Source organism: Metarhizium album, assembly GCF_000804445.1.
Source record: "Metarhizium album ARSEF 1941 chromosome Unknown scaffold_21, whole genome shotgun sequence".
Classification (NCBI taxonomy): Eukaryota; Fungi; Ascomycota; class Sordariomycetes; order Hypocreales; family Clavicipitaceae; genus Metarhizium; species Metarhizium album.
The window spans coordinates 44,932-69,430 of record NW_024467595.1 but is presented as its reverse complement, the minus strand read 5'-3'; the positions used below and the strand labels follow the sequence as shown (position 1 = coordinate 69,430).

Below are 24,499 nucleotides of genomic sequence, written 5' to 3'. Positions count from 1 at the left end.
GAGTATATAATAAACTTAAGCTATAAGCTTAAGTAAGTATAAAGCACTATATTAGTACTTTATTAAATATACTTTAAATATATATTAAATCTATATATATATAATAAGCAGAAAAGAGAAAATAGAGAGCTTCTTCTTTCCCTCTTTTCTCTCCTTAAGTTTATAGTTAATACTAGTAATACTTATACGTAGTTGCCTATAAGGCTAGTCCTTAACAATAAAGAGATTTTAAAAGACTAGATTCTATTAGTTATAAGTATTACTAATAAATACTATATTAGCTTCTAGTTTATATTATTAGCTTATTAAAAGACTCTTATAGTATAATAGTAAAGGCTTATATAATTTAGTTAATTACTAAGCAGAAGATAATAGAGATTCTTAAGGTATAATAAACAAGACTTATAGTATAGTATAAAATTATATATAATAGTATATATTAAGAAGTATAGTTATAAAAGCTTAATTTCCTCTCTATCTACTTAAAGAGAAGAAGAGTTATTTATAGGTAAATTCTATAGTAGAGCTGCTAAATTGAGAATCTCATCTGGGAGGGCCGGTCGCTCATCTATAGAGACCCTGAACTTTTGTTGATGCGCTGTAGTCCAACTTCGGCAGGAAGGTCCCGTTGTTGGCATGCTGTCGATGAGCTGATACCCTATGTTATGTCATGTGTATTTTCCATAAGATTCACCACAAAGCCTGCCGAATGTACTAGAACAAGTGAGGATGAGAACCGTCCACAGGCCGTCGTCATTCAAACGCGGTTTGCACATAAAGCCACGGCTCAGAAAAAGGAACAGTAACGGAGGTTTGCAAACAGCCGGAAATAAGAAAAACTTGGTGGAATATGGTGTCAGATGCAGACATTATAATAGTTAGTCTGTACCGATCTCAACCAGGTTGAGGAGCGAGTGATTGGGTAGCGTGAGGGCACCCTCGGCGGCCCAGGCAATATGCTCCAGGCCTACTCCGTACACAAAGCCCTTTTTTGCAGACTCCCGCCGTACCAATTTGACAGATCTGCAAACTCTTCCTTCTTCTGATTAGCTCTTTGTCGAGTCGTCCCCTCCAATCGTGGGTTTCTTAGCACTGATGGCAACATATCTCCAGTACTTTTGCGCATAATAACCACGCGCACCACCAACTGCATTGACAAAGTACTTTTCGAGACGAAAGAAAACGATGATATGGTATGGAATAGCTGCTAAAAGCCAAAATAGTCGCAGCATTGGACGGACATTTTCGGAGTAGTCATGCTCTTTAACATCTACAAAGCCAGCTTCTTCAAGCAGCTGTTTGTAGTACCCACGCTTAGCGCGCTGCCACGTAGGCATGGCACCATACTCACTGACCTCCCTCATTAGTTTGGCCAGTGTCTTACCAATAGCTTCGTCGGATCCATAGTCATGGTCGTATTCATGCATAGCGATGTGACCTCCAGGTCGGAGGATGCGGTAGAAGCCCTTTAAAACCTCTAGTGGATCTGTCGCATGGACGAGAGTTTCCATCGTGTAGACTCCATCATAACTCCCAGATTGTAATGTTTCAAGGTGATGGTAGTCCATCTTGTTGACCGATACGAGAGAACCAAGATCGCCAGATCGAGCAACATTACGCTTCGCTTTGGCAAGATGGTGATCCAGTACATCGATGGCAGTCACACGCAAGCCGTGATTTGCCATGTAGAGAGCAACATGCCCAACTCCACAGCCGGCATCCAAGACTTGCGAGCCCGGCGCAACGTCAAGGAGCCTGTACATCTTCTCCTCCATCCTCCGCAAAGGGCCACTTAGGGGAAAGACCCAGTACGTGTCCTTGTCCCAGTAACCAAAGTGGCGAGTATTCCCCAAGAGAAGCCAATAGCCAATTCGTGACTCAAACGACTTGTAAAGGCTCTGAAGGGCGGGATTATCCTTTATTACTGGTTTCGAGTCGACTGCTGATGTCTGCGACGGAGCGGGCATGTTGAAAAATAAAAATTCCGACTTCGAAAGTTAGACGCTAGAAAGGGAAACTGTGGCCGTGAGCGGTGGCTTACCTGGCAGAGCATGCCGATTGGTGTGGAATTTACCGCAGCACGTGAGATTGGGCGGAAAGGGGCGCGGTTACAGTGGTTGTGGGATCATACAGGTGGCAGTGCAGTGGCGCAAAGACTGGCGGCAACGTTCTTGATCTGCGGGGTAGACTGCAGCAAGCTTGGAGATAGCGCGCCCGCGGAGAGCCTGTGGCTCCTAGAGCCTCCAACATATCGTCAACCAACGCTCCATAGGGCACACATGGATCGCACTCAACTCGAACGGCAAACACTTTGGATCCCCAGCTTCGACTCCGACTTTTCCGGCAACAGAGGTGGCGTGCCAGCGCAGGGCCAGCCTACTGCGGCGCAGCCTACCCCAACCACGGCCGGTCCGCATAGTACCGACACGATGAACAAGCTGGATCCGACTGTGGATAGCCAAGCCGCCCAGCCGCAGGCGCCATATAGAGCTGCCTAAGTCATGCCCTATATGTTTTAGTTTGTAACTATATCTGGCGTTTGTCTCTCTTTAAAAGCTTGAGAAGGACGTGTGGCACATCTGTGCCTCGCCGTCGTGTCGTACAATGCGACCCAACCGTCGGGTTTCTGGAGCAACTGACGAAGCCCGGAAGTAGCTGGTTGCGTCGACTCCAGAGCCGGCTCTCACTATTCAGTTCAGGAGGACAAAGGACCTGATTCTCTACGAATTCTGTGAGCAGAGGCATATCGCTCTTGTGGCACTGTCCCCCTCGGGAAATGTGCATAATCTTCATAGTTTGATGAGTACCTAGAGTAGTAATTTTATCTGGGACACGTTGCGCAGAAACTTCAATTGCATCCGTGTTTTGGGCAATTCGAGATGGGGCTTTTTTCATGTTCTTGAAGAGCCAATTGCCCGAAGCGAATGTCTGGACTACAACGTCGTCCGGTTTTTTCGAATCTATCCAGTCAAGGTTACTGTTAGGTCTGCTCCGTTCCTTGGCGGTGCTTTTTATCACGATCAGAGGATTAAATTCGTCTGACACAGGGGCTACAGATAGAGCCAAGTCGAACAGCACAGGGCGTTCACCCGCAGGCGGCAACCCCATGTGCGGATCTTTGCCAGTTGAGTTTTTCGGTCTGGGATAGTTGGTCCCATCATGTTCGTCGGAGGTGTCCCCGGAGATGACCAATTGCCGCACCCAAGAGCTTGCGAACGTCCGCGATAGGCATAAATCCCACGTACTGCACTCCCTTCGCCGCATCGCCGTCTGGAATTTGTGAATTATGTTTCCTTGATTGGGGTTATAGACGTAGATTATATATACACTCGTCTTGTGGTATGCTACTTTAAGCATCCGTGATGTCACAATGTCGTGGCTACTGCGCTTCAGGAGCGGTCTCCGAGGGACAGATAACGTCGCTGCACTATGAAGTCAGACCCTCGCCCTTTCCAGTTTATGTATAGCAGCACTTGAGCTGCGGGGAGAACGGCCAAACCAATCACATGTGCTGGACACATCCCGGGTAGTTGCAACCAAAACCTAAACGGTAGCGTTCCTGCGTCACGGGCTTAGCGATGGTGTAGTCTGTCCGTGCCAGGGATACACTCTGACAGGTGTCATCTAAAGGACAGGTCATAATATCCCGCAACATTGGAGTCTGTTCAGTGGGTTCCGTCATGTCTCTCCCTACCGCCGGCTTGGCGGGTCAGTTGGGACTCAACAAAGCAGCAATGGCGGACTGTCAGTGCGGCATTGAGCCCGGTTTCACGGCCAGACGGAGCCGTCGACAAAACAGTAGCATCTTGGTCTCGGACCAGCCTCCGGCGTTTTCAGACCAGAGCGTCGCCTTCGTGCAGTAATCAAGTTTTCCCGGTGTTGATCATGTTGGAATACACTAGAGTCTGTCCATCCAAGCCATGGACTCCACTCAACCACATAAATAGGTCGTTGACGGAACAATTGTCTGTATTTCCATTACGACAATTATCTGCCCTAGCTTGCCTTGAGAACGGGTTCCTGTTTATTCAAAGCACCAAGGTCTATTGTGCATTTATTTCAAGACACAGTATAGTCATGAAGCAGTCAACTCTTCCGTATGACAACAGCGAATTTTATGTGATGAAAACCCCACAGGGCAAAGTCATGGTGTCTGCCAATCTCCTCATGGCATCTGGCAACACGACCGATGAGAGCTGGGGACTGCTTTCATATCAAAGTCAGCACGCCCAAGGCATCATGCCCGCGACATATCCGCCAGCGACAGAGGCCAGCCCCAACGTTCCTGGACATCTTGTGGCCCCAGCAAGCACCGGGCCGCTGCCATTGGTGTGCCCAGAAGCTCAAGCTGGTATTGCTCCATGTCCATTTGGTAGTTGCTCGCCTGTTGAGACAAGTCAGCCGCGGCCAGCTGATCCTCCCGCTTATTTTTCCGGCGTGGACGTCGCCACGGAAACTATACCATCGTCTCCATGTCAAGATGAAATGAGTTACACCCCGCCGGGGCATCCTAGACGCGCAACATCGGCTTTCATGCCAAACAGTCACAGCATAGCTCCCGAGACGGGTCTGGTACAGAACGATAACGAGCCAATTCCGTCATACATGACGCCGCAAGCTATCAGGGCAAGAAACATTATACTTGCATGTCCCCTCCGAACAAAAAGACCCAACAAAGTCGCTGGCGCACCTCGACCTAGCGCCCGACACGTCCCCTATCCCGAGAACTCCCAAATGCTAAAGCGACAGAAGCCAGATATGTGTTTCTGTAGTAGATGTTTTCGGAGGAGGATACAGCCAAGTTGCCAACAGAAGATCTACTGCATTTAACTTGGATCCGGAGGAGTTTTTCTTCTGTTTCTTTCTTCGGCCTTTTTTTAATTTTTTTTTTAGAGGGGGGGCTAGTTCGCAAATTCTCAGTGTACAGTCCTATCACGTCCCTTATTGTGTGTCGAGAATCTTTGACACAGTCTCTTGATATGAATTTTAGATTCCCTAGTATCAACACTAATCTTTCAGTTATGTTCAGTAATAGTTACTGTGCGTTGGGAAACATTTCGTCCCCCCACCCTATTATTGGAACAGATATATAATATTTTAGGGAATTGCTACACGGGCATGACACTTTGGCTACACGGGCATGACTCTTACACGGGCATGACTTTTACCACTTCTGATTGGTCGCATACTTTCTTGGCCCCACAGATACTTCCTCGGAAAGGCGGTGTAGCCAACTTCACTAACAAGCTCCTACATCACCATGAATTGCAGTCACTTATCGTTGTGGGCGCGATTGGTCTTCTGCTATCTTGCAAGCCTGCATTTCGGATTAAACTACCGTCCTTGTACTGTTAGCCAGTAACTGTCAAATACTGGCAAAAGACGTGATGTGGTCTACTTAATTTATTGCCTCACAACGATACAATCTGGATCTTCGTCATCACTCTTAGCCAGTTCCCATTGACTCCTTGTCCTGCGAATGTTTCGTTGCGTCCTCCGTCCACTGTACCGCACGCCTGTCGTATTCCCAGCATTTAGGACTTTAGAAGGTCTACCTGGCCCTTGCTGGGCTGAGATGCCAATTTGGCCACCAGTTTGTGTGATGGTTTCTCGAGTAGCTTTATGCACTCTCCTAGCAAGAGTTGGCTTATTGAGACTTCCTGGCGGTCGACCTCGTCGCCCACTTGGTTGATTATCAGATCGGCTACTTGATGTAATAGCTAGGCTTTCTGGGATAACCTGCGCTGTATTCTTTGGCCTTCCACGTAGTGCAGTGGCAACTTTCGGGTCAAGAATTCGTCGGTATGGATCTTGAGATGCCGATTCCCGTAGTCGCCAGCGTGGGTGGACCTCCCATTTAGTGAAACGTGTGTCAGAATCTAGCTTTGCGTAGACTTTATGATAGCATGGGATTCCCAGCTCAATAGAGACCGTACAGTCGTCGTCGCAAAGTCCAATAGAGTCGGGGAAGGGATTCTTCCCCGTCGGCAGAAATTTGCGAGCAATACAGTATTGCTTGTTGATTAACCCAAGTCCTTTCGATGACATGGTTGTTCGTAGTTCACCAAGATAGTTTCCCATCGAACCTAGGTATTGTGGAGCAGTCAGGACATCATCCTGTCCACAGGCATCCTTAAAGGCACGTTCTTGGTCATGTATCATATCCTGCATTGCCTCGACGAGTCGGTAGAGGTGGCTCATGCCATTTAATAGATAGCTTTTGATATTATTGTTGCTTGCTTCTGTGCCGGACGTAACTCGGATTCCGAAGTTACGATAACGACGGATAAAGCAACGTGCCCATTGAGCACTAACAGGCATATAAGTCGAGTAGAGGTATTGTAAGATCGCTCGTTGGTCGTCGAACTCTTTACAAAGATCTCTCCATGCCTGCTCAAACGCTTCCTCAGTCTCGGCATAGAGAACCTTTTTCCACATTAAAACAACGCCTTGGTAAGTATGAGGAATCTTATCACTACTCGACCGATCTTCGATCAGATGCTTATCTGTAGTGCTCAACCCGCCATCCGCCTGTGAGGGAATGTCTTCACTGTCACTAGCGCTAGGGCTAGTAGTACTGTCCTCACGTTGGCCCGTCCACCTAGTCTTCGATTTAAGCAAAACGTTTGAAAGGATATGATGAATACAAAGCTGTTGCTGTGCATTTGGAAACTGATCATTAACGGCAGCTTTCATAGCCTTGTCGAAGTCTGTGATGATGACATCTGGTTCCCTGAGTGAGTGTTTTGTAATGAGCTTGCGAACACTCTCTGCAAGGAATTGGAACCCCTCCCTCCTCTCGTTATCTATTAAGCCAAATGCAGCATTGAACACAGTTCCAAGACAGGTTTGGCCAGTAGCCTGGAATAAAGGAAGCTTGAAGCGATTAGTGTTATATGTGTTATCAAAGCTAATAACCTCGGGGAAGCGCTTCCACATCTGTAGACAGTACGGAAAGGTCCAGACAAGACCAAGCAGTCTATCTGGATCATCATCGGCCCATTTCGCGATGTATGGGATCTTCTTCTCATCAAAGAGTTTGATCAATGCCGCAGTAGGTGTATAGCCATTTAGCTTCTCTCGGTTAATGAACGAACGGGCATTATAGATATCCTTCCGCAGGAGTGTTGTATCGGGGAATTGCTCCTCAACCATAGCAGCTACATCACTGGCTCGAATACCCGCGCGACGGCTTGCTGACTCGATGGTTGCTTTAACTGGTGTAGTAAGGCGGCGGTGGGAAACATGCGCAGATGGCGTAATACTCCGTTCATGGTTATGCTGGTGATGTTTCGGGTCTCTATGTTGTCGAAGAAGCCACTTGCCTTCCTCTAGGGCTTCAGCAATTATCATCCATTTGCAATCACACTTCCGAGACCTTCGGGTTCGAAGACCAGAACCCCCCGAGGCCCGAGATTGTCCAAACCGGTCGCATTGAATGGAGTACCTAATCAACCGTCCCTTATAGGAATATTTATTCCGCCGAATAATACCAAATCCGTTCTCCTTTGCAAATGCGTTGGTTGTTTTAAAAAGAACTTCGGCCGAGGGCGCTGGGTCGCCAGGGATTATTGGGTTCGGAATTGGCTCCGGGGCGGGAGATAGAGACTGTCGCATAGGCGAGGAACTAATATTTTCGGGCGTCGGTGATATTCGAGGAGGTTGTGTGGGTGACCTACGAGGTGGAGAGTACGGTGGAGGAGAGTCATATGCTTCGAAACTTAATGGTGACCATCCCCATCTCTCTCGCCAAGCTTGTACACGTTCGTATGATCGAGCAAGGTCTACAGTTAGCCTTCGACCTTCGCCGGTAACCTCTCGTACTATGCGCATTGCGGACTCGAACTCGGCTCTTGTCCTTGTTGGGAGATGCTGGGCGGATGGGGGTGATTCGGGAGGTTCAGAGGCGAATGGATCAAATTCTGGGCCTGGTATAAGCGCTCTGACTCGCTGGCTCCATCTTTTTCCACGGAAGAAGTCATTTTGAAGATATATCTCATAGTCAGATCGAAGGCCCCATGCAGGCTCATGGCGGCCCTGTGAACCATGGGGGTGTGGGAGACTTGAAAGTGTTTGCGGGAAAGAGGCGAACAGGTTATCGAGTGCATTTTCGTCCCCGAGGCCGTAGAACTGACCGATACTCGTAGCAGAGCTACTCGCGGATTGTGGTCGGTCTTCAACTGTGGAAGGACTAGATCTGCGTCGCCGACTGGATTTGTGTCGCTTTCCTCTTTGTGATTGATCACTGGGACTAGGGCTCCGCGACCTGCGAGGAGGTGTGCGAGGCAAAGACATTGACGTCTTGAGAAGAGAACAAGATTGTAGTGAAAGAATTGGTCGCTATCTCTACAGCATAGGGTGCCGTATTATGGTTTATTAAAAGCTACGAAAATGAAGAAAGCAAGCTCGAGGGGGTCGCCCCGACTGCGCGACCACTGGGTTGCTGCGTAGTAGCTTAGCCGAAATGAAGTAATTTACACAGAAGCAAGGTTAAAATGGCCCAGGTACTTGCGGCTGAGGTGGCAGAATCCAGCGTCGTTAACAGAGACAATGCGACCAATCAGAAGTGGTAAAAGTCATGCCCGTGTAAGAGTCATGCCCGTGTAGCCAAAGTGTCATGCCCGTGTAGCAATTCCCATATTTTAATAGCTGCGGGTAATAACTCGTGAGCGCTTACTATGTTTTACCTTGTGGCTTAATTGGATAAATTCAACACCTATGCGACAAGAAGCTAAAACATTCAGAATCGATGTAAGATGAAAAACCTGCCAGAAACGGTGCCAATTTGGACCAAACGCTAAAATCGCCTCGCCTTCCATGCCAGACGTGCTTCAGGGCCTTCTGTGCGAGCCCCAGACTTCCCGCAACGCACCACTGCAGAAGAGGTGGAAGGAGTTTCAGAAGCTTGCCCCGGGACGAGAACTTATCTATCATAAAGGAGAGAGGAATGTTTGCAAGATGACTACATTGCCGAGTACGCATGCCACGCAGTACCTAGATTCCTTAGGTTACTTGAAGCTAGTTCCTGGCAATATTCGCTACCAAATGTGCAGAGCTCATCTAGGTAAGCAGCAGGCGCGCATGATCGGTCGCCGACATTGTGATATATGGCGATGCCGTCCGTACATTGCCATCATCCGTACTGGGAGATTTTTGCATAGGTAGTCCTTCATTCTCCTGTCTAGTGTGATGTAGGCGTAGATGTACCGAGTTCATAGACCTGCCTTCTGTTTCTATACTAAGACCAAGCATACCTGCAGTGCAAACGAAATAAGGCATGAGTCCGGACACGCGCCGAAGAGTAAAAAGGTCATCGTAGGATTGAGTCAATGCTAGGACGGACTGCGCAGTCTCTTTGCATATCGTAAATGGCCGGATGTCGATGCTTCCCATGTCCCTGCCGATGAGGGGCCGGAAAGCACATAGGAGGCAGTAGTGGTAATATATACTGCATTATCTGTTAGGTCCCTGTGCCCCTTTGCCGGCGCCATAGTCTTCGGGCTTACTCGGAAGTAACCGTCGAGGCTGGTGGTCTTTGGAGCTGACCTGTCTCCTCTTCCGTGCGATAATTTCAGAGGCACTACTAAGAGCAGCTCGCTTGGCACAGCCTAGAAAGTCTTCCAACTCGTAGATGAGAGAGCCATCAGCACAGAGCTAGATCCCAAATTGAACCGCAATATGCATAGGTAAGTCATACTTGATATAGATAGACATATAGCTTGTAACTTTACTTTAGGTCCTCTAAGTCCTCCAAGAGCCAGCCAGAAAGTATGGACTAAGCGACCAGAAGAGAGTAAATTATTGCAAAACTATCAACAGTTTAAAGGAGTAAATAGAGACTACTTTAAGCACTACAAAGAAATTATTTAACCTTAGAGAACTCTAAAATATAGCTGTGCTCTTCCTCCTTCTGCTTGCTTCCATAGGCTCCCGCCCTACGTCTATTCTGCGGCTTTATTTTGGAGACATCTAAGTAGCTCTAGCAAGAGACCTAGAAGGTGAACTACATAAGATCTATCTTAATTTAATTTACTTTAGAATTTATAAAGTTATACTTTAATACTAAGGATTTATTAGTGCACTATTTCTATGTTTCTGCATTAATTGTAGAGTTGCAGCTGCTAATATGCTACTAGCAAAATTTTGTAAATCTTTATTAGATTTTCACCCACACAGCAACTAAGATTAATTGTAATCTTATTTGATTGCATCTAAATTAATTTACTTGGTTTGTTCCTCCTGCACCGAAATTATGCGTAGTTAGTCCAATCCGGTTGGGATGATGAATTAAGACTGTTGAAGAGACGGACAAGGCTAGACCACCGTCTCTTGTAGCTTGTTTCGAGATATTATCTCTCCAAGTCAATTTTATACTTGTGACTATGTATCCTGCTTAAAGCATTTATTTATAGAGTCATGTCCACTTCTGGCTTGCACGGACAAATGTGTGCCTATCTAATTTTAACATTTCTCTGCTCTACGTCTTACGTCCATTAGCAAGAATGTACCGTAGTTATGTAATGTCTGCCAAACTCAGCCAAGATCCAAGGCGATGCTTTGCATCAGCATGGGTGACCAACTTTTACTGTCCATGCTTCATTGATGTCTATGTGACGCAACATGCCGTATTCGCCGGCCAGCCCTGCGTAAGTAAAAGAGGGCAAAAGAGCTTGCATGAGAAAGTTGATGAGGGTTGCAAGATTAAAGACAGAAGTCTCAGACCAGGATTGGGAGTTGTAGAGACTTTGCCCTTACGTGTGAACTAGTAATCTAATTTATTATTGCTGGGACTTGACCTATTCACTCGCTACTTCGGTGGTGGTTGTCGGCTGGGCACCAAACAATAGCGTTGGTGGCAAACCTTGGCTGTGGGGTTTCCTCATAATCGTGATTTATATCCGAGTCTCGCGGTGCATTTAAAGCTAAATTAAGGGTATAAGCATTGGCAAGATGGCCTATTTTTATACGTTTGTAGATCACGTCATCCCGCGTAACATGGGTAAAAAGCAGTGGCGAAGACGAGTCCCTCTCCGAGAAATACGAGCAGCATAACGGAAAAAACTTATTATTTTATTTTACTCTTAGGTTAAAAGCTAAGCCGATATATATAGGAATAACACCAGTTGAGGCTACGATTGTGAATAGGACAAAGCGATACAGTTTTTGTGTATAACTTCCCCTTGAAAAAGTCTACTTCGGATAATTAGAGTAACTACAATACCAGACTTGACGGTACTTATCTGCGTCCACGCAGCCAAAAATGACGTCAAGTGGGCTCGCTCGTCAGAGCATACTGAGATATATGGCGCTTCTCTTGAGCCTTTTACTTGCCACCCGCCCGACTTTCGGGTACTTAACGGTGAGTGCCTCTTGTGTTGGGCGACTCCTGAGGCAAAGTTGTGCATTTGCCGCCGCCAAATGACGTAGTTGAGGCTTCAGCTGTTCTGCCCGCCACCAATATAAGCAGAAAAATACGGAACTGGCTGGGCTATATAAAACAGTCATTCGCCGACTCAGACTCATAATGAGGCTGTATCATGAACCCAAGCTCTGAAACATGACCACATCAGAAGACACATACTATTTCGTTCCCGGCCTTCGCTCCCTTGACCCTTTGGCACGTGAAATCGACCTCAAATCTCATACCTGGGTGCGAGCTATGGAGATTGACGATACCGACTTGACTTACGAGGGTAAGTCGCTAAGCTCGTGGTTCGAAGACGAGCGCAGTCGCCGTAGCAGCCACAGCAGCCACAGCAGCAACGATGAAAACGACGAGGAGGACAAATAATATCCAGGGAGGGTAGGATAGGGGTCGCGGGCCTAGGGAAAGAGGCATCTTCAATTAAGACCTTGGCGCTATATAAGTCGTACAACAGAATAAAGTTGTCTACTGAATAGATCCAAGATTGGCCCTTTTTGTCCACTAACAATATCGGAATATACCAGGGTAGGAGATTGTCTTTCTTGGAGTAGTGACAATTTTTATTTGCAATTACAGTTCTAGACTAAAATGCATCGCGATTTAGTCAGACTATAAATGACAGTACAAGGTGGAATGTCAAGGTTAATCTGCCTGGTGACAAAGTGTGAGACAGGAAGTCATATTTTTTTTTGTGACGTAAGCTCTAGGGACAGATCTTGGAAGATTTGGTCCATTCAATCTGCTTACAGATACTGAATACAGTGAATCATTCCAATGTATTGCGTTTTTCCGCGGAGATTAACAGCAAGCCTGCGCAACTTATTCACGGATGTGTTTTGATGCACATCTTCTCATACGTCGCGCAGCTGTTGATTAGACTATTGGAGGACTTGGGCAAGTTTTAAACTACATTTGAGGAGACTTCAGCCGTTTGAATCATGTAGGATACGAGAGCAGTGATCAAGAGAATAAAAAGATGGGTCAAACATGCAGTGCAAGCCTAACTGGTTGCTCGTCGAAAATACAGACTTCAACCAACTACGTACAGCAAGGTCCGTCTGCCACAAATTATACAATGAATTGTGTAGCCTTCAAAAAGATGCAAATTATAACTTCCTTCTGGCGGAATTCATCATCTCTTGGGCAGCAAACCAACGATACGACTACTTCGAACCACCCTTCCTACCAGCCTCCTGGGCCTTCTTGCTTCCAGGTTCAAACGAGCCAGATGATGCCTGACCTCCCTGGGAGGCTATGTCTCTCTGCCGAATATTATTAAAAAAATATCTTTTACAAAGCAAACATTAACTACGAACCTGCTTGTCAGCATCCATACCGGCAAAGCCACCTGAATGACTTGACTGTCCTCCCTTTGACGCAATCTCTTGAACTTCTTCCGTAGGGCTAGACTTAAGTCAGCTATAGTTTAAGTGGCATGGCGAAGGGCGAATACCGATTGGCAAAGTTTCCGGGGTTCTCGTTTCTAGGCATGTTGCTTAGTTGAATTCAAATGGACTTCCAGGTAATGGCCATCTATTTTGCGGAGCAAGTTTGTATTTGCATTGGCAGTTGAATTCTGAATTGGGCAGATATTTATATGGAATTAAGCTAGCCGGCATGCTATAAGTCATTGACGCAGCCATTTCATCAGTATGTAGAAGCTGCTACGTGCAAGGGGTGGCGTAGTATTTTACTTTACCAGCGGAACGAACGAAAAAGGCTCTTGCGGCAGATGAGAGGCCATGGGTAAGGTCTGTAGGCAACTACATTGCCTCTTCTTCGATCAAAAGTCCGTGCACGTTGTCAACAAGCTCATGATGTCAGGCTGATGCGTGCATCATGACGGCGAATAAACCGTCTCCCGTGCAAAGAATGCATCCACATAACCGATCGCTTCCTGTTTAGGCGCATGGCTTTTCCACTTTGGCTGCTCACGTCGGCGTGACAAGTCGATCGACATTAGGCGGCTGCTAGAACCATGTTCGAGTACAAACGTCACGGAGGTATCTGCTCAGTGGCGAGCATGTCTGGCTCTGTCGCGAACAAGGGGTTGTTATCCCCAGCCTACAATTCGTCCAAGGCCGCAGTGATACAGCTGGCCCGAAATCTAGCCATGGAATGGAGTGCTGGCTGTTAATAACAAGTCCAACGAAGGGGGTATCCGCGTCAACTGTCTTAGCCCTGGCCATATCTTGACGCCAATGGTTTTGAAGAACTTTGAAGAGGTGCCAGGCTTGAGAGATCGATGGAGCCAGGCTGATATGCTAGGTCGGCCAGCCAACACGAGCGAGTTTAAGGGTGCTGCTTTGTTTCTTATGAGTAACGCCAGCACTTTTATGACAGAAAGCAATCTCATTACTGACGGCGGGCATACGGCTTGGTGAACTGTTTGCCGCTTATTTGGTGGCAGAGCGGCAGTAGCATGACTTGGATTCATCTTGGTTCCTCTTTTGGGCCACGGCACCCTTATTTTGTATATCAGTGCATAACTCTTGGCAGGGTTGAGCATATCCTGCCACAAGCTGTATTCAAAGAAGTATAGGGAATGATACGAGAGATTTCGATGTAGTTCTCAACCGTCAGTGCTTTTTCTAGAGCTGTGGGAAGCCACTTGATTAGTCAACAGAGTACCTGCACGGTTGCTAAAGCTAATCCGTGCCTTTAAATCCCTATTCAGTCAAGAGTGCACAACCATCACAAGGCTTGAATGAACTTCTCGAGATGATGGTGTTGATAAAATGCGAGAATCACACTATATTCACGTCCTTTTGATAGTATCTTGCACAATTCAGCGATAGTTCAAACTCCCAAATGCAAAAAAGAGTCAGACTCCCATATAACCACGACTAGACCCTACACTACTTGTGGTTGTGATTATGCTTGACCTTCTTACTGGGCCGGAACTCAGTTTGATACAACCGGAAGAACTCATCGGGTTCAGTTGGATGACTCTCCGTAACGTCATGAAACGCAGTAGTCGCGATATAGTTGGTCTTACCCTCACGCACCAGGCTGTAGTACTCGAGAAGGTATTGCAGCTCAGACTGGTCACTATCCGACTGTGCCTTGAGCACACGTTTTGCCTCGGCCCTGCCATTTCAATCAGTACCTCATCATGCAACGGAAACCATGTCAGGCCACGAACTGGGATATGTTTTCGAATTCCATCTCCGTACCAAGTGCCTTGCCCGCGGCGGTAGCTAGCTCATGCCCTGCGCATAATTTTGGTCCTATTCGTGTTATTCGGTTTCAATTACTAATGCAGCTTCTGATCCTACCAGTGACTATCATCATTTGTCCCCTATGCTTGTCATCAAATCCGTGCTTCCCTTTACCCGTGAGAACATGAGCCGCGACCTGGGCAACGTCCTGTCCAGAATTAGCTAGAAAGCCATCATCTCGCAAAAGAAGAACCTACCCCAAGAGCAACGGGGGCGAATTTGTGGCTCTCACCAATTGGCAATGGGAGGATACCCTCCTCATTTGCCTGTGGAGCATATAGGAGGAGATTCTCGGCATAAAATCCTGCCCTGGGCTAGGTTAGCATCCCATTCTTCAAGTTTCGCCCAGAGTTCATACCGGATAACGCAGGGCGAACCACCGGTAGGTGTGCTGGCGTCACCCTTGGACTGCAAGACGAGGGCCTCTAGGTCGATAAACTCCCGGAGTCGAGGTTGCTTTGTGGGATCTGCATAGTCGCATCCCGCCGAGCTAATCAGACAGACATTTGCGACTTGGGCCTTTTTTGCCGCGTCAACCAACTCGACGCATATATCGAGTTTGTCTTTGTGTGCCGGTGGTACCAGACAAATTGTGTCTGCGCCCGCATCCCTGAGCGTCTTTACCATGTCCTTGACGCGGCCGAGAGTATGGGGAATAATCGTCGCCCCCATGCTCTTGAGCTCCTGGGCTCGCTCTGACTTGGGTTCCAAGGCTAGACCGACCACGGAGTCGATTTTTCGCGAGAACTCTCGATGTTGGAGGAGAAGCTCGGCGATGGCGAAGCCCGTGTTGCCATCTACGGCCGTGACGCAAATCTTGCGCGTCATTTTCACTTTTCACACTTGTTGAAACATCTACTCTTGGAATAATTAATTTTCTCCCTTTGAACAGCGAGTGAGTTTACAGTTATGCGTTTAGAGTACTTTATTTATGCGCATCCGCTGCACGGTGATCTCGTAAATTGTCGTGACGTCATGTCTGCGTGGTAATGAGCACCGCAGCTCGCCAGCGCGCCCCGTGTGCTCAACGTCATGACCAGACAACACCAATCCGATGGTCCGCATGAACCAATTCATTGAGAAACAGGAAGAGAACCTCCGAAAGAAGAGCCCTGGATCGATACCACGAGACGCCCAGGCGGGTTCTCTAGCGCTACACGTCGTAATCGACCACGTTGAAATGTGCCGTACCGCGACACGATGATCTTGCGGGTCCACTCAATAAAGTAATTCCCGCGGGTTGTGCTACTTGTCAATCTGGCATGTCCCGTTCGACGAAGCGGCAGTTGTTGCATAGGGCCAACGCTAGCCACGCCCCCCTTCCAGTAATGTAGCATTGGTGGATGGGTGGAAAGCGGCAGAGTAGAAGTGTAGTCAAGTGTTTAAGCTTTCCATCTACGAGTCTCGGGTTTGGAGACTGGGATGCGCACGCCAGTATGCCATGAACTGAAGTGGTCGAGCTACTGGCGTTTTGTGATATGCTCACGTTGAGGCACCTCACAGGGCTTTTGAGTACGGCCTATTTTTCAACAGAAGATGCAACACACAGTCTTGTCCCGAATGGAAGCTCAGAAAGCTGTATTGACGAGCATTAGTGTCACGGATGAAAGCTATAGATTGCATTGAACAGCAGACTAGTCCTTGGATAAAGGCTATTTAGCTGGATGATTGGGGGCTTTTATAGATATCAGAGGTCACCTAGTAGGTCATCCATTGAGGTTCTTGGCTGTATTGAACATGCGCAAGCGTTTTACAAGGCCTTTTACGTTTCCGGTGACAATTAGTCAATCTATTTATGCACGCACGCTGGCAGTCATCTTTCCAATAATTGTAATTCCATGAACTTAACTCTGTTATAGGCAATATAGATTCATTTGACTGAATCCACGCTGTACATCTGCCTTTCAGTCTGCCACAACTCCATCAAGATAAGAAATACATCCACTTCTGAGCACAATAGCGGTTCGATTCGGCAAAAATGGCGCCATGGCCATCTTTATCACTCCATGGGCAATATTTCTCAATGTTACGCTGACCTTCCGTCACGTTTCCAAACCATCTCACACAACGGTGCCGTGTTGACCAGCGCCAGCGCCGGTGGAGGAGCTGGGCCGGTCATTCTTAGCCAAACCACCCCTCGACGTGACGTCGTTCCGGTGACTGCGGAAAATGAGACCTTCAACAATTGTGTTGCAAAGCAGGAAGAAACTGTAACCATGGTCAGTCCAAGTTCATATCCATGTTGAGTTGGTGACTGACAACGCGAGAAAGTTGAACGCTGCAACGGTCCGTTTCAAGTTGCATCTACCGTAGCCTGGGCCGACAACGTGGCATCTACCATTCGCCCAGTCCTGCGCCGAGAAAATAAACGACGTGAGCCAGAGGTAGGAAAAGGCCAAGTTGACAGGCCAAAGATGGCCCCTGTATGCCCCAACAAGAGGCAACAGCATCCCAATTGTCCACAAAGCCAGTGTTATCGTCGCCTAGTGCTGTGAGCAAACTTTCGTCATGTCAGGTTATTTAGTTTACTCACAATGACTTCCTGGTAAATAATATGCGTGCTATTTGAGCTGGTAGAGAAGCGACTGATGAACCAGGACACTATTCCCGTGACAATGACGGCAGATAGCCAGGCCATGAAATGGTTGGCTACGGCCAGACCTCGTAGTGAGCTGTTGAGCATGTTGTCAATGCGTAGAGTCGGACAGCGGAAATGAGCTTTTCAAAGTACGTATTATGGACCATGGTTTGTCAGCGTGAGATGGCTTGATGGGAACGGGCAGCGTACGGTGTTGTTACTACGAGTCTATATATCGGGGACAAAAAGGTAAAAAACCTGATAGTACCGCTTCTCACGCCATCCGTCAAGTGCCGCATGTTGACGTCGATGATGTAACTTAGTTACTAGTTCATTCCTACGACGTTGCATCCAACAGCGGTCAATCACGCAACATTGACTCAAACCGCATGATGTCGCCAGGGTACATGTGCATGCATGTACTCGACGCTGTGCATATGCCGTAACTACTAAGTACCTAAAAACAAGGCCCAAGTACAGTCGCCCATGTGCTGTGCTCTTTGCGGAACCTGATGAGGAGGATAACGGCCGGATCAGAGCGTCCGCGTTTTGGTCGCACAATGATTCATGGAAGCTGGCCGCGATGGAGAGGAATGTGTCAAGTAGGTGCTGATATCACTGTAGCGTCGTGCCGGTCGTACTCTCCGAAAGCCATCGACTTGATGATGCAATGGCTAAAGATGTAGAGGATGGCGTCTGAGGGAACTTGGTGGCGGCAAAAGAAAAGAAGGAGAAGATGGCGCTTTTATTGATCATGAATAAGCCGCACTCGGATTCAACTTCCGAAACGTAGCAGAAGCCACCTAGTGCTAAACTGGATTGCGAAGATTGGAACTCGGGCGATTCAAAGCGACAGGACCGACTTTTGTCTTTTTTCCCTTCTCATCTCATTGTGCCGCATAGCTTGGGCAACGATCAGAAGGCGCGTTGGCAATCTGAAGTACCACCACAGCTTTTTTTTACGCTTGAGTTCTGGAGCAAGCTGCTGCCGCGCCTCGTTTCCTTGGTCGCCGTCCATGGCCGGATGCCCGTAGTCCGTAAGCGACACATTTGTGCAGGATCACAGATTTCTAGAGAATAAAGAATTGCGTCTCGGAATCCGCAAGTGACTAGAAGGTTCATGTCCAAGGCATGTTCCTAGGTGCGGACTATTACGACTCTCCGAACCCGTTACTATAGGCACGACGCGTTGCATACATCAGGCGCCAGAAAAACATTGTTTTGGTCCAGCAAATAATGAGTACTACGCCCTACAGACTACAGATCTCCTGTGTGTAAAGTGATGGTGGCAGATGACGCAGAATAAAGCGGCAAATTCTTGTACGTGGAATTATAACTATAACCTTTGCCGTTCAACGCCCCCATTCACCTTGCTTGCAGTAGCGGCACTATATACGAGCTCAACAACCTCATCTTACGACAGACGGATTCGGAGATATAGTCTTATCAGGGAACTTCCGAAAAAGGTCCGCAACATGATCAATAGGGGCAGTCAGCAAACCCATGACGGTCTCGAATGGCGGATGCTCGCCAGCGCTGGGGTGGCTGCGCGTCGGTACAAAGGCCTTCGTACGGCCGAAGGTTTTAGCCATCGACGCCGACTCCTCGCTCGTCTCTTGAAGCTTCCTCTCTAAGGCTGGCATATCCCGTTCTTCCTCCTCCTTCATGTGTTGAGACAACGGACCCCAGAGCTTGCTAAGCTGTTCTAGATAGTTCGGGTCTGAAGCCTTCGTTCCCTGAAAGACTTTGAGCATCTCCTTGACCTGGGGTGGGATGTGCTGTTAGCCGAAATCTACAATTGCTAGTAACTATGCAGCGTACAGTGTGGTGCTCCTTGCGGTCATTTTCGGCCATTTCCTTGCCTTCTTTGCTGAGGTACTTTTCAAACGCGGGATACACAACCAATTCCTCGCCTACAGAGTGGCGCGCGAGCTCCCAGGTGAATTGGTTACCAAAACGTTGCTGATGGTCATGATTATTCGGGTTATTGATGACTTCATTGTAGTACTGTTCGAGCTCGCGGTGATCCTTGGTGATGACTGCAGAAATGGTCGACATGGCTGCTCGTTGTCGAAAGGCGCGATTGCAAAGTACGGGATAAAAGTTGTTGTTGTTTTGGGCAAGTTTTGAAATAGTACTGCGTACACTAAGCATAGTGCTATGAGATTCGTGAGATTCGAGGCGGTTTTGCGGGAGGTTGAACGGGGTGAGAAGTTGCTAGGCTACCGAGGGGGCCTTTATGTCGACGTAGCATTGAACACGGTTGAATAAGTTGCGCAGTAGGTCTGGAACGTACCTTACTTTCGATCTAGCCAATTAACAGAACTTGATTACGTGGAAAACCACGCCGTGGCGGTATAATCTACCCGTCACTGTGACGACATGTGCTGGCTGTAACCTGGCGCTTATCGTGCCGTGACTTGTGACGTCTCCAGCTCGTGCGTCAATCGGCCGTTGTTATCTAACCGGCATGAGAAATGAGAGAGCTATGACGACTTCACTTTGAGAGACAATAGTGTCTGTTCCGAGGCTCTGATTGTGGGAAAGCGGAAGCTATTGACCGACATCGACTTCGTGCTGTGCGTCGAGACATGTCGGAATGTAATGGGACAGCCCACCGACTAAACCTTTTTTTCCAGCCACATCGAAACGGTGTTATTTCCCCGTCGCAGCCAAGGCCGGCATGTGAGCGGCCGTGGGAACTGAGTAGGATTAGTGGAAGCATAATTAGAGGGGGGTCGGGAAAGCGTCCAGAAATCGAGCCTTAACTGTGACGTATCCGTAGCGGTAAGAATGATGAGACACTGCGCGTGGGTTTATGGGCGGCAGGCAAATGAGCCGAAACATGATGCCTGCTATCGAAGCATGGACGCAATGTATTGGTGCCCTCAAGTCACAACAGTACTTCTTGAGCTTCAGCTTCCTTGCTTTATATAGCAAAAGCCGTATGCCTTGAATGTGCGTGGCTATACCAGTTCTACTACATTTATAGTAAACCATTCGTCCACGCACGGTTTTGTCACGAAGCAATCACCGACATCATGAGTGCCAACAGCAACCAGATGAATCCGATTAAGCATCCCTTGCGGGCTACGGCGGAAATGATAGGTAGCGAGACCCAGGGAGAACGCCGTCCACCTCGCGTAAGCCATATGCAAGGGGCGAATGAGGGTCCAGCAGATGTGATTGCCAAAGTCTCGGGGGCAACGAAGGGTGGCAAACGAGAGGACGACGGTCCCTACTTTACAAACAACGAAGGGATACCTTTTCCAGATCCGTAAGACAAATGGTAGAGATAGAAGGGGGACATGCTAACAACAGTCTAGGGCACACAGCAAAACCGTTGGTGGTCTGCCACTGGCCAGCGACGTCTTTCTCTTCCAGTACGTCGGTTGATACAAGTCCTGGCGCTTACTGACTTCTTTACTTTCAGAAAGCAGCAGCATTTTAATAGATCAAAAATCCTTGAGCGTGAGTATAATACTCTTTAGTTGTCAACAGCATACTAAAAAAGGGGAAATCGGTTCAGGAATGGTGCATCCTTGCGGATCAGGTGCTTTTGGGTACTTTGAATGCACGCAAGATGTCACTGGGCTCACGGTATGCAAAAGCTTAACAAAGTCTCTTAAAATCGGTTAATACTGTCATCTAACAACTGACAATGCGGAGTAGAAAGCCGATTTCTTATCCAGGGTAGGGGAGAAGACTCCCGTCTTTGTCCGGTTCTCGACGGTGACGTTGGGGCGCGAGTTCCCCGATGAGGCCCGGAACCCGCGAGGTTTTGCCATCAAGTTTTACACCACGGAAGGCAACTACGATATCGTTGGGCTAAACTTTGTAGGTTTCTGGATAAAGTTTCCCGCTTTCCATAGTGAGCTTCAAAACTAATTGGCACACAGCCCGTATTCTTTTGCAGAGATCCTATCCAGGGCCCAGACGTCATTCGGTCGCAGTCGAGGAACCCGCAAAACTTTCTCCTGGATCACGATGCCTTGTTTGATCTTCTCGCCAACACTCCAGAGGCCAACCATGCTGGGTTAATGTTTTTCAGTGACCATGGCACGCCGCAGGGGTGGCGATTCAGCCACGGTTACGGCTGCCACACCTTCAAATGGGTGAATGACAAGGGCGGCTTTGTCTACATCAAGTATCACTTCATCGCCAAGCACGGCCAGAAACAATTTACCGAAGACGAAGCAGTACGAATGTGCGGTCAAGATCCCGACTATTCGAAACGGGATCTTTGGGCTACTATCGAACGTGGCGAGGAGATCGAATGGACCGCATACGTGCAAGTCATGGACCCCAACATGACGGACCCCGAGTCGCTTGGATTCGACCCATTCGACGTCACCAAAGTCTGGCCGCGAAAGGATTTTCCCATGCAGGAGTTTGGTCGCCTTGTACTCAACAAGAACCCTGAGAATTTCCATCGGGATGTAGAGCAGGCGGCATTCTCCCCAGGAAGCATGGTTCCCGGCATTGAAGATTCGCCCGATCCTCTTCTCCAGTTCCGCATGTTCTTCTACCGCGATGCGCAGTACCACCGGATTGGCGTGAATTTACACCAAGTCCCCGTAAACTGCCCCTTTATGGCGAAGTCATACGCGTCTCTCAACTTTGATGGGCAAATGCGCGTCGACGCTAATCACGCCGGAAACAAGCAATATGCTCCCAACAGCTTTGCTCACAAATTCCGTCCAGACGTAGCCGAAGCTCCATATGAAGTTCAAGACGCCGTTTCTAGCAGGAAAAGCCATTTCTGGCACGAAGGGAAGAGGAACGACTATAACCAGGCCGCCGAGTTGTGGACAAGAGTCATGACAGACCAGCAGCGACAGCACACTATCTCTAATACGGTAAAATGGCTGATCCGGGTCAACTACTCCGAGATCCAAGTGAGTACTTTCGATCCACGGCAAGCGACCTTGGTACATGTAATACTTACAGCAAACTAGGTCAAGTATCTTGCGCAACTTTACAATATATCTCCCGACTATTCCCAGGGAGTTTATGACGGGCTGACAGATCCAGAGTTTGACATTTCAGAATTGAAAAAACGCGCAGAGTGTGCTTATGAATGGTATAAGGAAGAGAAATTCCGCCCTGCGACAAAGGGCAAGCCTTCCGGCGTCCCACCGTCTCAGCAGGTCTATAATTGAGAATGCTCTGTTGTTACAAAAGGCTTAAAGTGTGCGAGAAATATTCTCCACAGAAAAGTTTATAGTAAATTGTCGCTAGTTTTTATGTATTATTAGAAATATAATGTAATGTAATTTATTTACGCTGTTAAGGACTAGCCTTACAGGCGACTGTATGTAAGCATTACTAGTATTAACTATAAACTTAAGGAGAGAGAAGGAGAAAAGAAGAAGCTCTCTGTCTTCTCTTTTCTACTTATTATATATATAAAGGTTTAATATATATTTAAAAAGTACTTAATAAAGCACTAATATAGTGCTTTATGCCTGCTTAAGCTTACAGCTTAAGTCTATTATATAGAGAATGTAATATTAATTCTATCTAATTCTAAATCTAATACAGATAGTAATATTAAGTTAGTAGAATAAGACGTTCTGCGCGTGCACTTGGTATATAATTAATACTATAATAACTTACTTCCTTCTATCTCTAAGATTATAGTATTACTAATTAATATTAAATACAATTTAATAGAAGCAATTAGTAAGCAATTGCAAACTAAATTCTAATATTTAGCAATACTTTATATAATTCTAGGGGGCTTATCTAAGTATCTTTACTTACTAGATAAGTAGAAAAGTGTAATAGTAGCTTAAGTTCTAAGTTACAGTAGGTTTATTTCTTAGAAAGTAAGTTAAGTTAAGCATTACTAAGTAATAATATAAGTAGTATAATAATAAAGCTATTAAGAGTATAACTCTTAATAGTAAAATTATTACTTAAATTAATTAATAGAGAACTAGACTATTTACTATAGTAGGATACCTTCTTCTTAAGTACTTATCTATCTCTTTATTATAAACTAAATTAACTAGCTTATTTATTAATCTCTTTAAGCCTTAATTAAATAGCTTAAGGTTTAGTTAGTTTAATTCTTCTTAGTTAATATATTTAAATATTAACTTTTTTAATTACTTTCTAAGTTATATAGCTAGTTATATACTTCTGCCTTCTTCTTATGCCTATAGGTTATGCTTGTTCTTACTAGTGTAGTTTTATTTTATATTTTATATAGTAACATTTGTAATATTATGCTTCTTCTCTGCTAGTTTTATCCTTAAGGCTATTAAAATAAGCTAGCTAAGTATTATATATTTTCCTTCTTTTATTATTATATACTATTATATTAGCTAACTATATCTTAAAGTAGTAGTCTAAGGCTTTATCTACTTCTTTTCTTTATTAAAATAATTTTCTTTCTATAATAATTAATAATTTATTTTTATCCCTTATAAAGGCTTATACTTACTATACTTATATAGAATTTCCCTAATATAAAGCCTTTATTTCTAACTTAAGTTATTACGTAAAGTATATAGTAAATAAGTAAGAGAATTATAATATTATAGAGGTAACTTCTTAATAGCTTTATAGTATTAAAAATTAATATTATAAGCTTAAGAGAGAGCTTAAAGAAGCTAAGAAGTATACTCTAGCTAAGAATTAAAAGGTTTTATATTTATAGAAATAAAAGAAATTATAGTTTAAGAAAATAATATATATAGTTATATATAGTATTAATAATATTAAAGAGTTAGAATATATAAAGTATAAGAAAGCTAAATAGCTTTAAAAGAATACTAATATTCTTTCTACTTCTTTAAATAATTTAAATTCTATATTAATTTGTTTCTTAAATACTAAGTTTAATATTAAGTTAATAGATAATATTTAGGCTTAGGCATTAAATTAAACTATATTTCTTAGAAATAAAACTACTAAAGTAATATTAAGTAATTTATAAAGTTCTCTATTAGTTTCTAGGTATTTTCTAAGTTTAAGTATTCTTTCTATTTAATAAAATAATATTAATTCTTTCTATTTTCTTTTACCTTAAGTATTTATTTAACTTTATATTTATTATTATCTTTTATTATAATATTTATAGTAATTATAGAATTATTTAGTGCTTTCTCTAGTAATAATATATAAAATATTAAATAAATTCTTATTTTATCTAGTAATAATAGTTTATAGTTGTTTTTTAATATTTTTTTAATAAGAAATAGTTTAATTTTCTTCTAGTTAAGTTTATTACTAAGTTGCTTTATTTTAATGTTTTTATAAATAAAG

General features: G+C 45.7%; 9 protein-coding genes across 9 annotated transcripts; 3 read left to right on the top strand and 6 right to left on the bottom strand.

Moving 5' to 3' along the window:
• Nucleotides 1-1,046: 1,046 nt before the first annotated feature.
• Nucleotides 1,047-1,967, bottom strand: MAM_06450 (Methyltransferase type 11; the record flags this gene model as incomplete). Its single annotated transcript, XM_040825248.1, has 1 exon — nt 1,047-1,967. One exon carries the CDS (start codon nt 1,965-1,967, stop codon nt 1,047-1,049), a length of 921 nt encoding a protein of 306 aa, XP_040676675.1.
• An 84-nt stretch (nt 1,968-2,051) lies between these two features.
• Nucleotides 2,052-2,498, top strand: MAM_06449 (uncharacterized protein; the record flags this gene model as incomplete). Its single annotated transcript, XM_040825247.1, has 1 exon — nt 2,052-2,498. The coding sequence occupies one exon, from the start codon at nt 2,052-2,054 to the stop codon at nt 2,496-2,498; it is 447 nt and encodes a 148-aa protein (XP_040676674.1).
• Nucleotides 2,499-5,403: 2,905 nt separating this feature from the next.
• Nucleotides 5,404-8,295, bottom strand: MAM_06448 (uncharacterized protein; the record flags this gene model as incomplete). The annotated part of the gene is made up of 1 exon (XM_040825246.1): nt 5,404-8,295. The coding sequence occupies one exon, from the start codon at nt 8,293-8,295 to the stop codon at nt 5,404-5,406; it is 2,892 nt and encodes a 963-aa protein (XP_040676673.1).
• Nucleotides 8,296-11,557: 3,262 nt separating this feature from the next.
• On the top strand, nt 11,558-11,791 carry MAM_06447 (uncharacterized protein; the record flags this gene model as incomplete). Its single annotated transcript, XM_040825245.1, has 1 exon — nt 11,558-11,791. The coding sequence occupies one exon, from the start codon at nt 11,558-11,560 to the stop codon at nt 11,789-11,791; it is 234 nt and encodes a 77-aa protein (XP_040676672.1).
• A 797-nt stretch (nt 11,792-12,588) lies between these two features.
• MAM_06446 (conidiation-specific protein 10) lies at nt 12,589-12,916 on the bottom strand (the record flags this gene model as incomplete). Its single annotated transcript, XM_040825244.1, has 3 exons — nt 12,589-12,687; nt 12,742-12,829; nt 12,879-12,916. The coding sequence occupies 3 exons, from the start codon at nt 12,914-12,916 to the stop codon at nt 12,589-12,591; spliced, it is 225 nt and encodes a 74-aa protein (XP_040676671.1).
• A 1,367-nt stretch (nt 12,917-14,283) lies between these two features.
• On the bottom strand, nt 14,284-15,474 carry MAM_06445 (NAD(P)-binding domain protein; the record flags this gene model as incomplete). The annotated part of the gene is made up of 5 exons (XM_040825243.1): nt 14,284-14,515; nt 14,571-14,637; nt 14,704-14,794; nt 14,844-14,955; nt 15,005-15,474. The coding sequence occupies 5 exons, from the start codon at nt 15,472-15,474 to the stop codon at nt 14,284-14,286; spliced, it is 972 nt and encodes a 323-aa protein (XP_040676670.1).
• A 1,232-nt stretch (nt 15,475-16,706) lies between these two features.
• Nucleotides 16,707-17,329, bottom strand: MAM_06444 (MARVEL-like domain protein; the record flags this gene model as incomplete). The annotated part of the gene is made up of 3 exons (XM_040825242.1): nt 16,707-16,854; nt 16,906-17,129; nt 17,180-17,329. The coding sequence occupies 3 exons, from the start codon at nt 17,327-17,329 to the stop codon at nt 16,707-16,709; spliced, it is 522 nt and encodes a 173-aa protein (XP_040676669.1).
• Nucleotides 17,330-18,633: 1,304 nt separating this feature from the next.
• Nucleotides 18,634-19,282, bottom strand: MAM_06443 (HHE domain containing protein; the record flags this gene model as incomplete). Its single annotated transcript, XM_040825241.1, has 2 exons — nt 18,634-18,987; nt 19,046-19,282. 2 exons carry the CDS (start codon nt 19,280-19,282, stop codon nt 18,634-18,636), a joined length of 591 nt encoding a protein of 196 aa, XP_040676668.1.
• A 983-nt stretch (nt 19,283-20,265) lies between these two features.
• On the top strand, nt 20,266-22,386 carry MAM_06442 (catalase; the record flags this gene model as incomplete). The annotated part of the gene is made up of 7 exons (XM_040825240.1): nt 20,266-20,501; nt 20,551-20,607; nt 20,658-20,695; nt 20,754-20,824; nt 20,897-21,061; nt 21,124-22,122; nt 22,183-22,386. The coding sequence occupies 7 exons, from the start codon at nt 20,266-20,268 to the stop codon at nt 22,384-22,386; spliced, it is 1,770 nt and encodes a 589-aa protein (XP_040676667.1).
• Between the last annotated feature and the right edge of the window lie 2,113 nt (nt 22,387-24,499).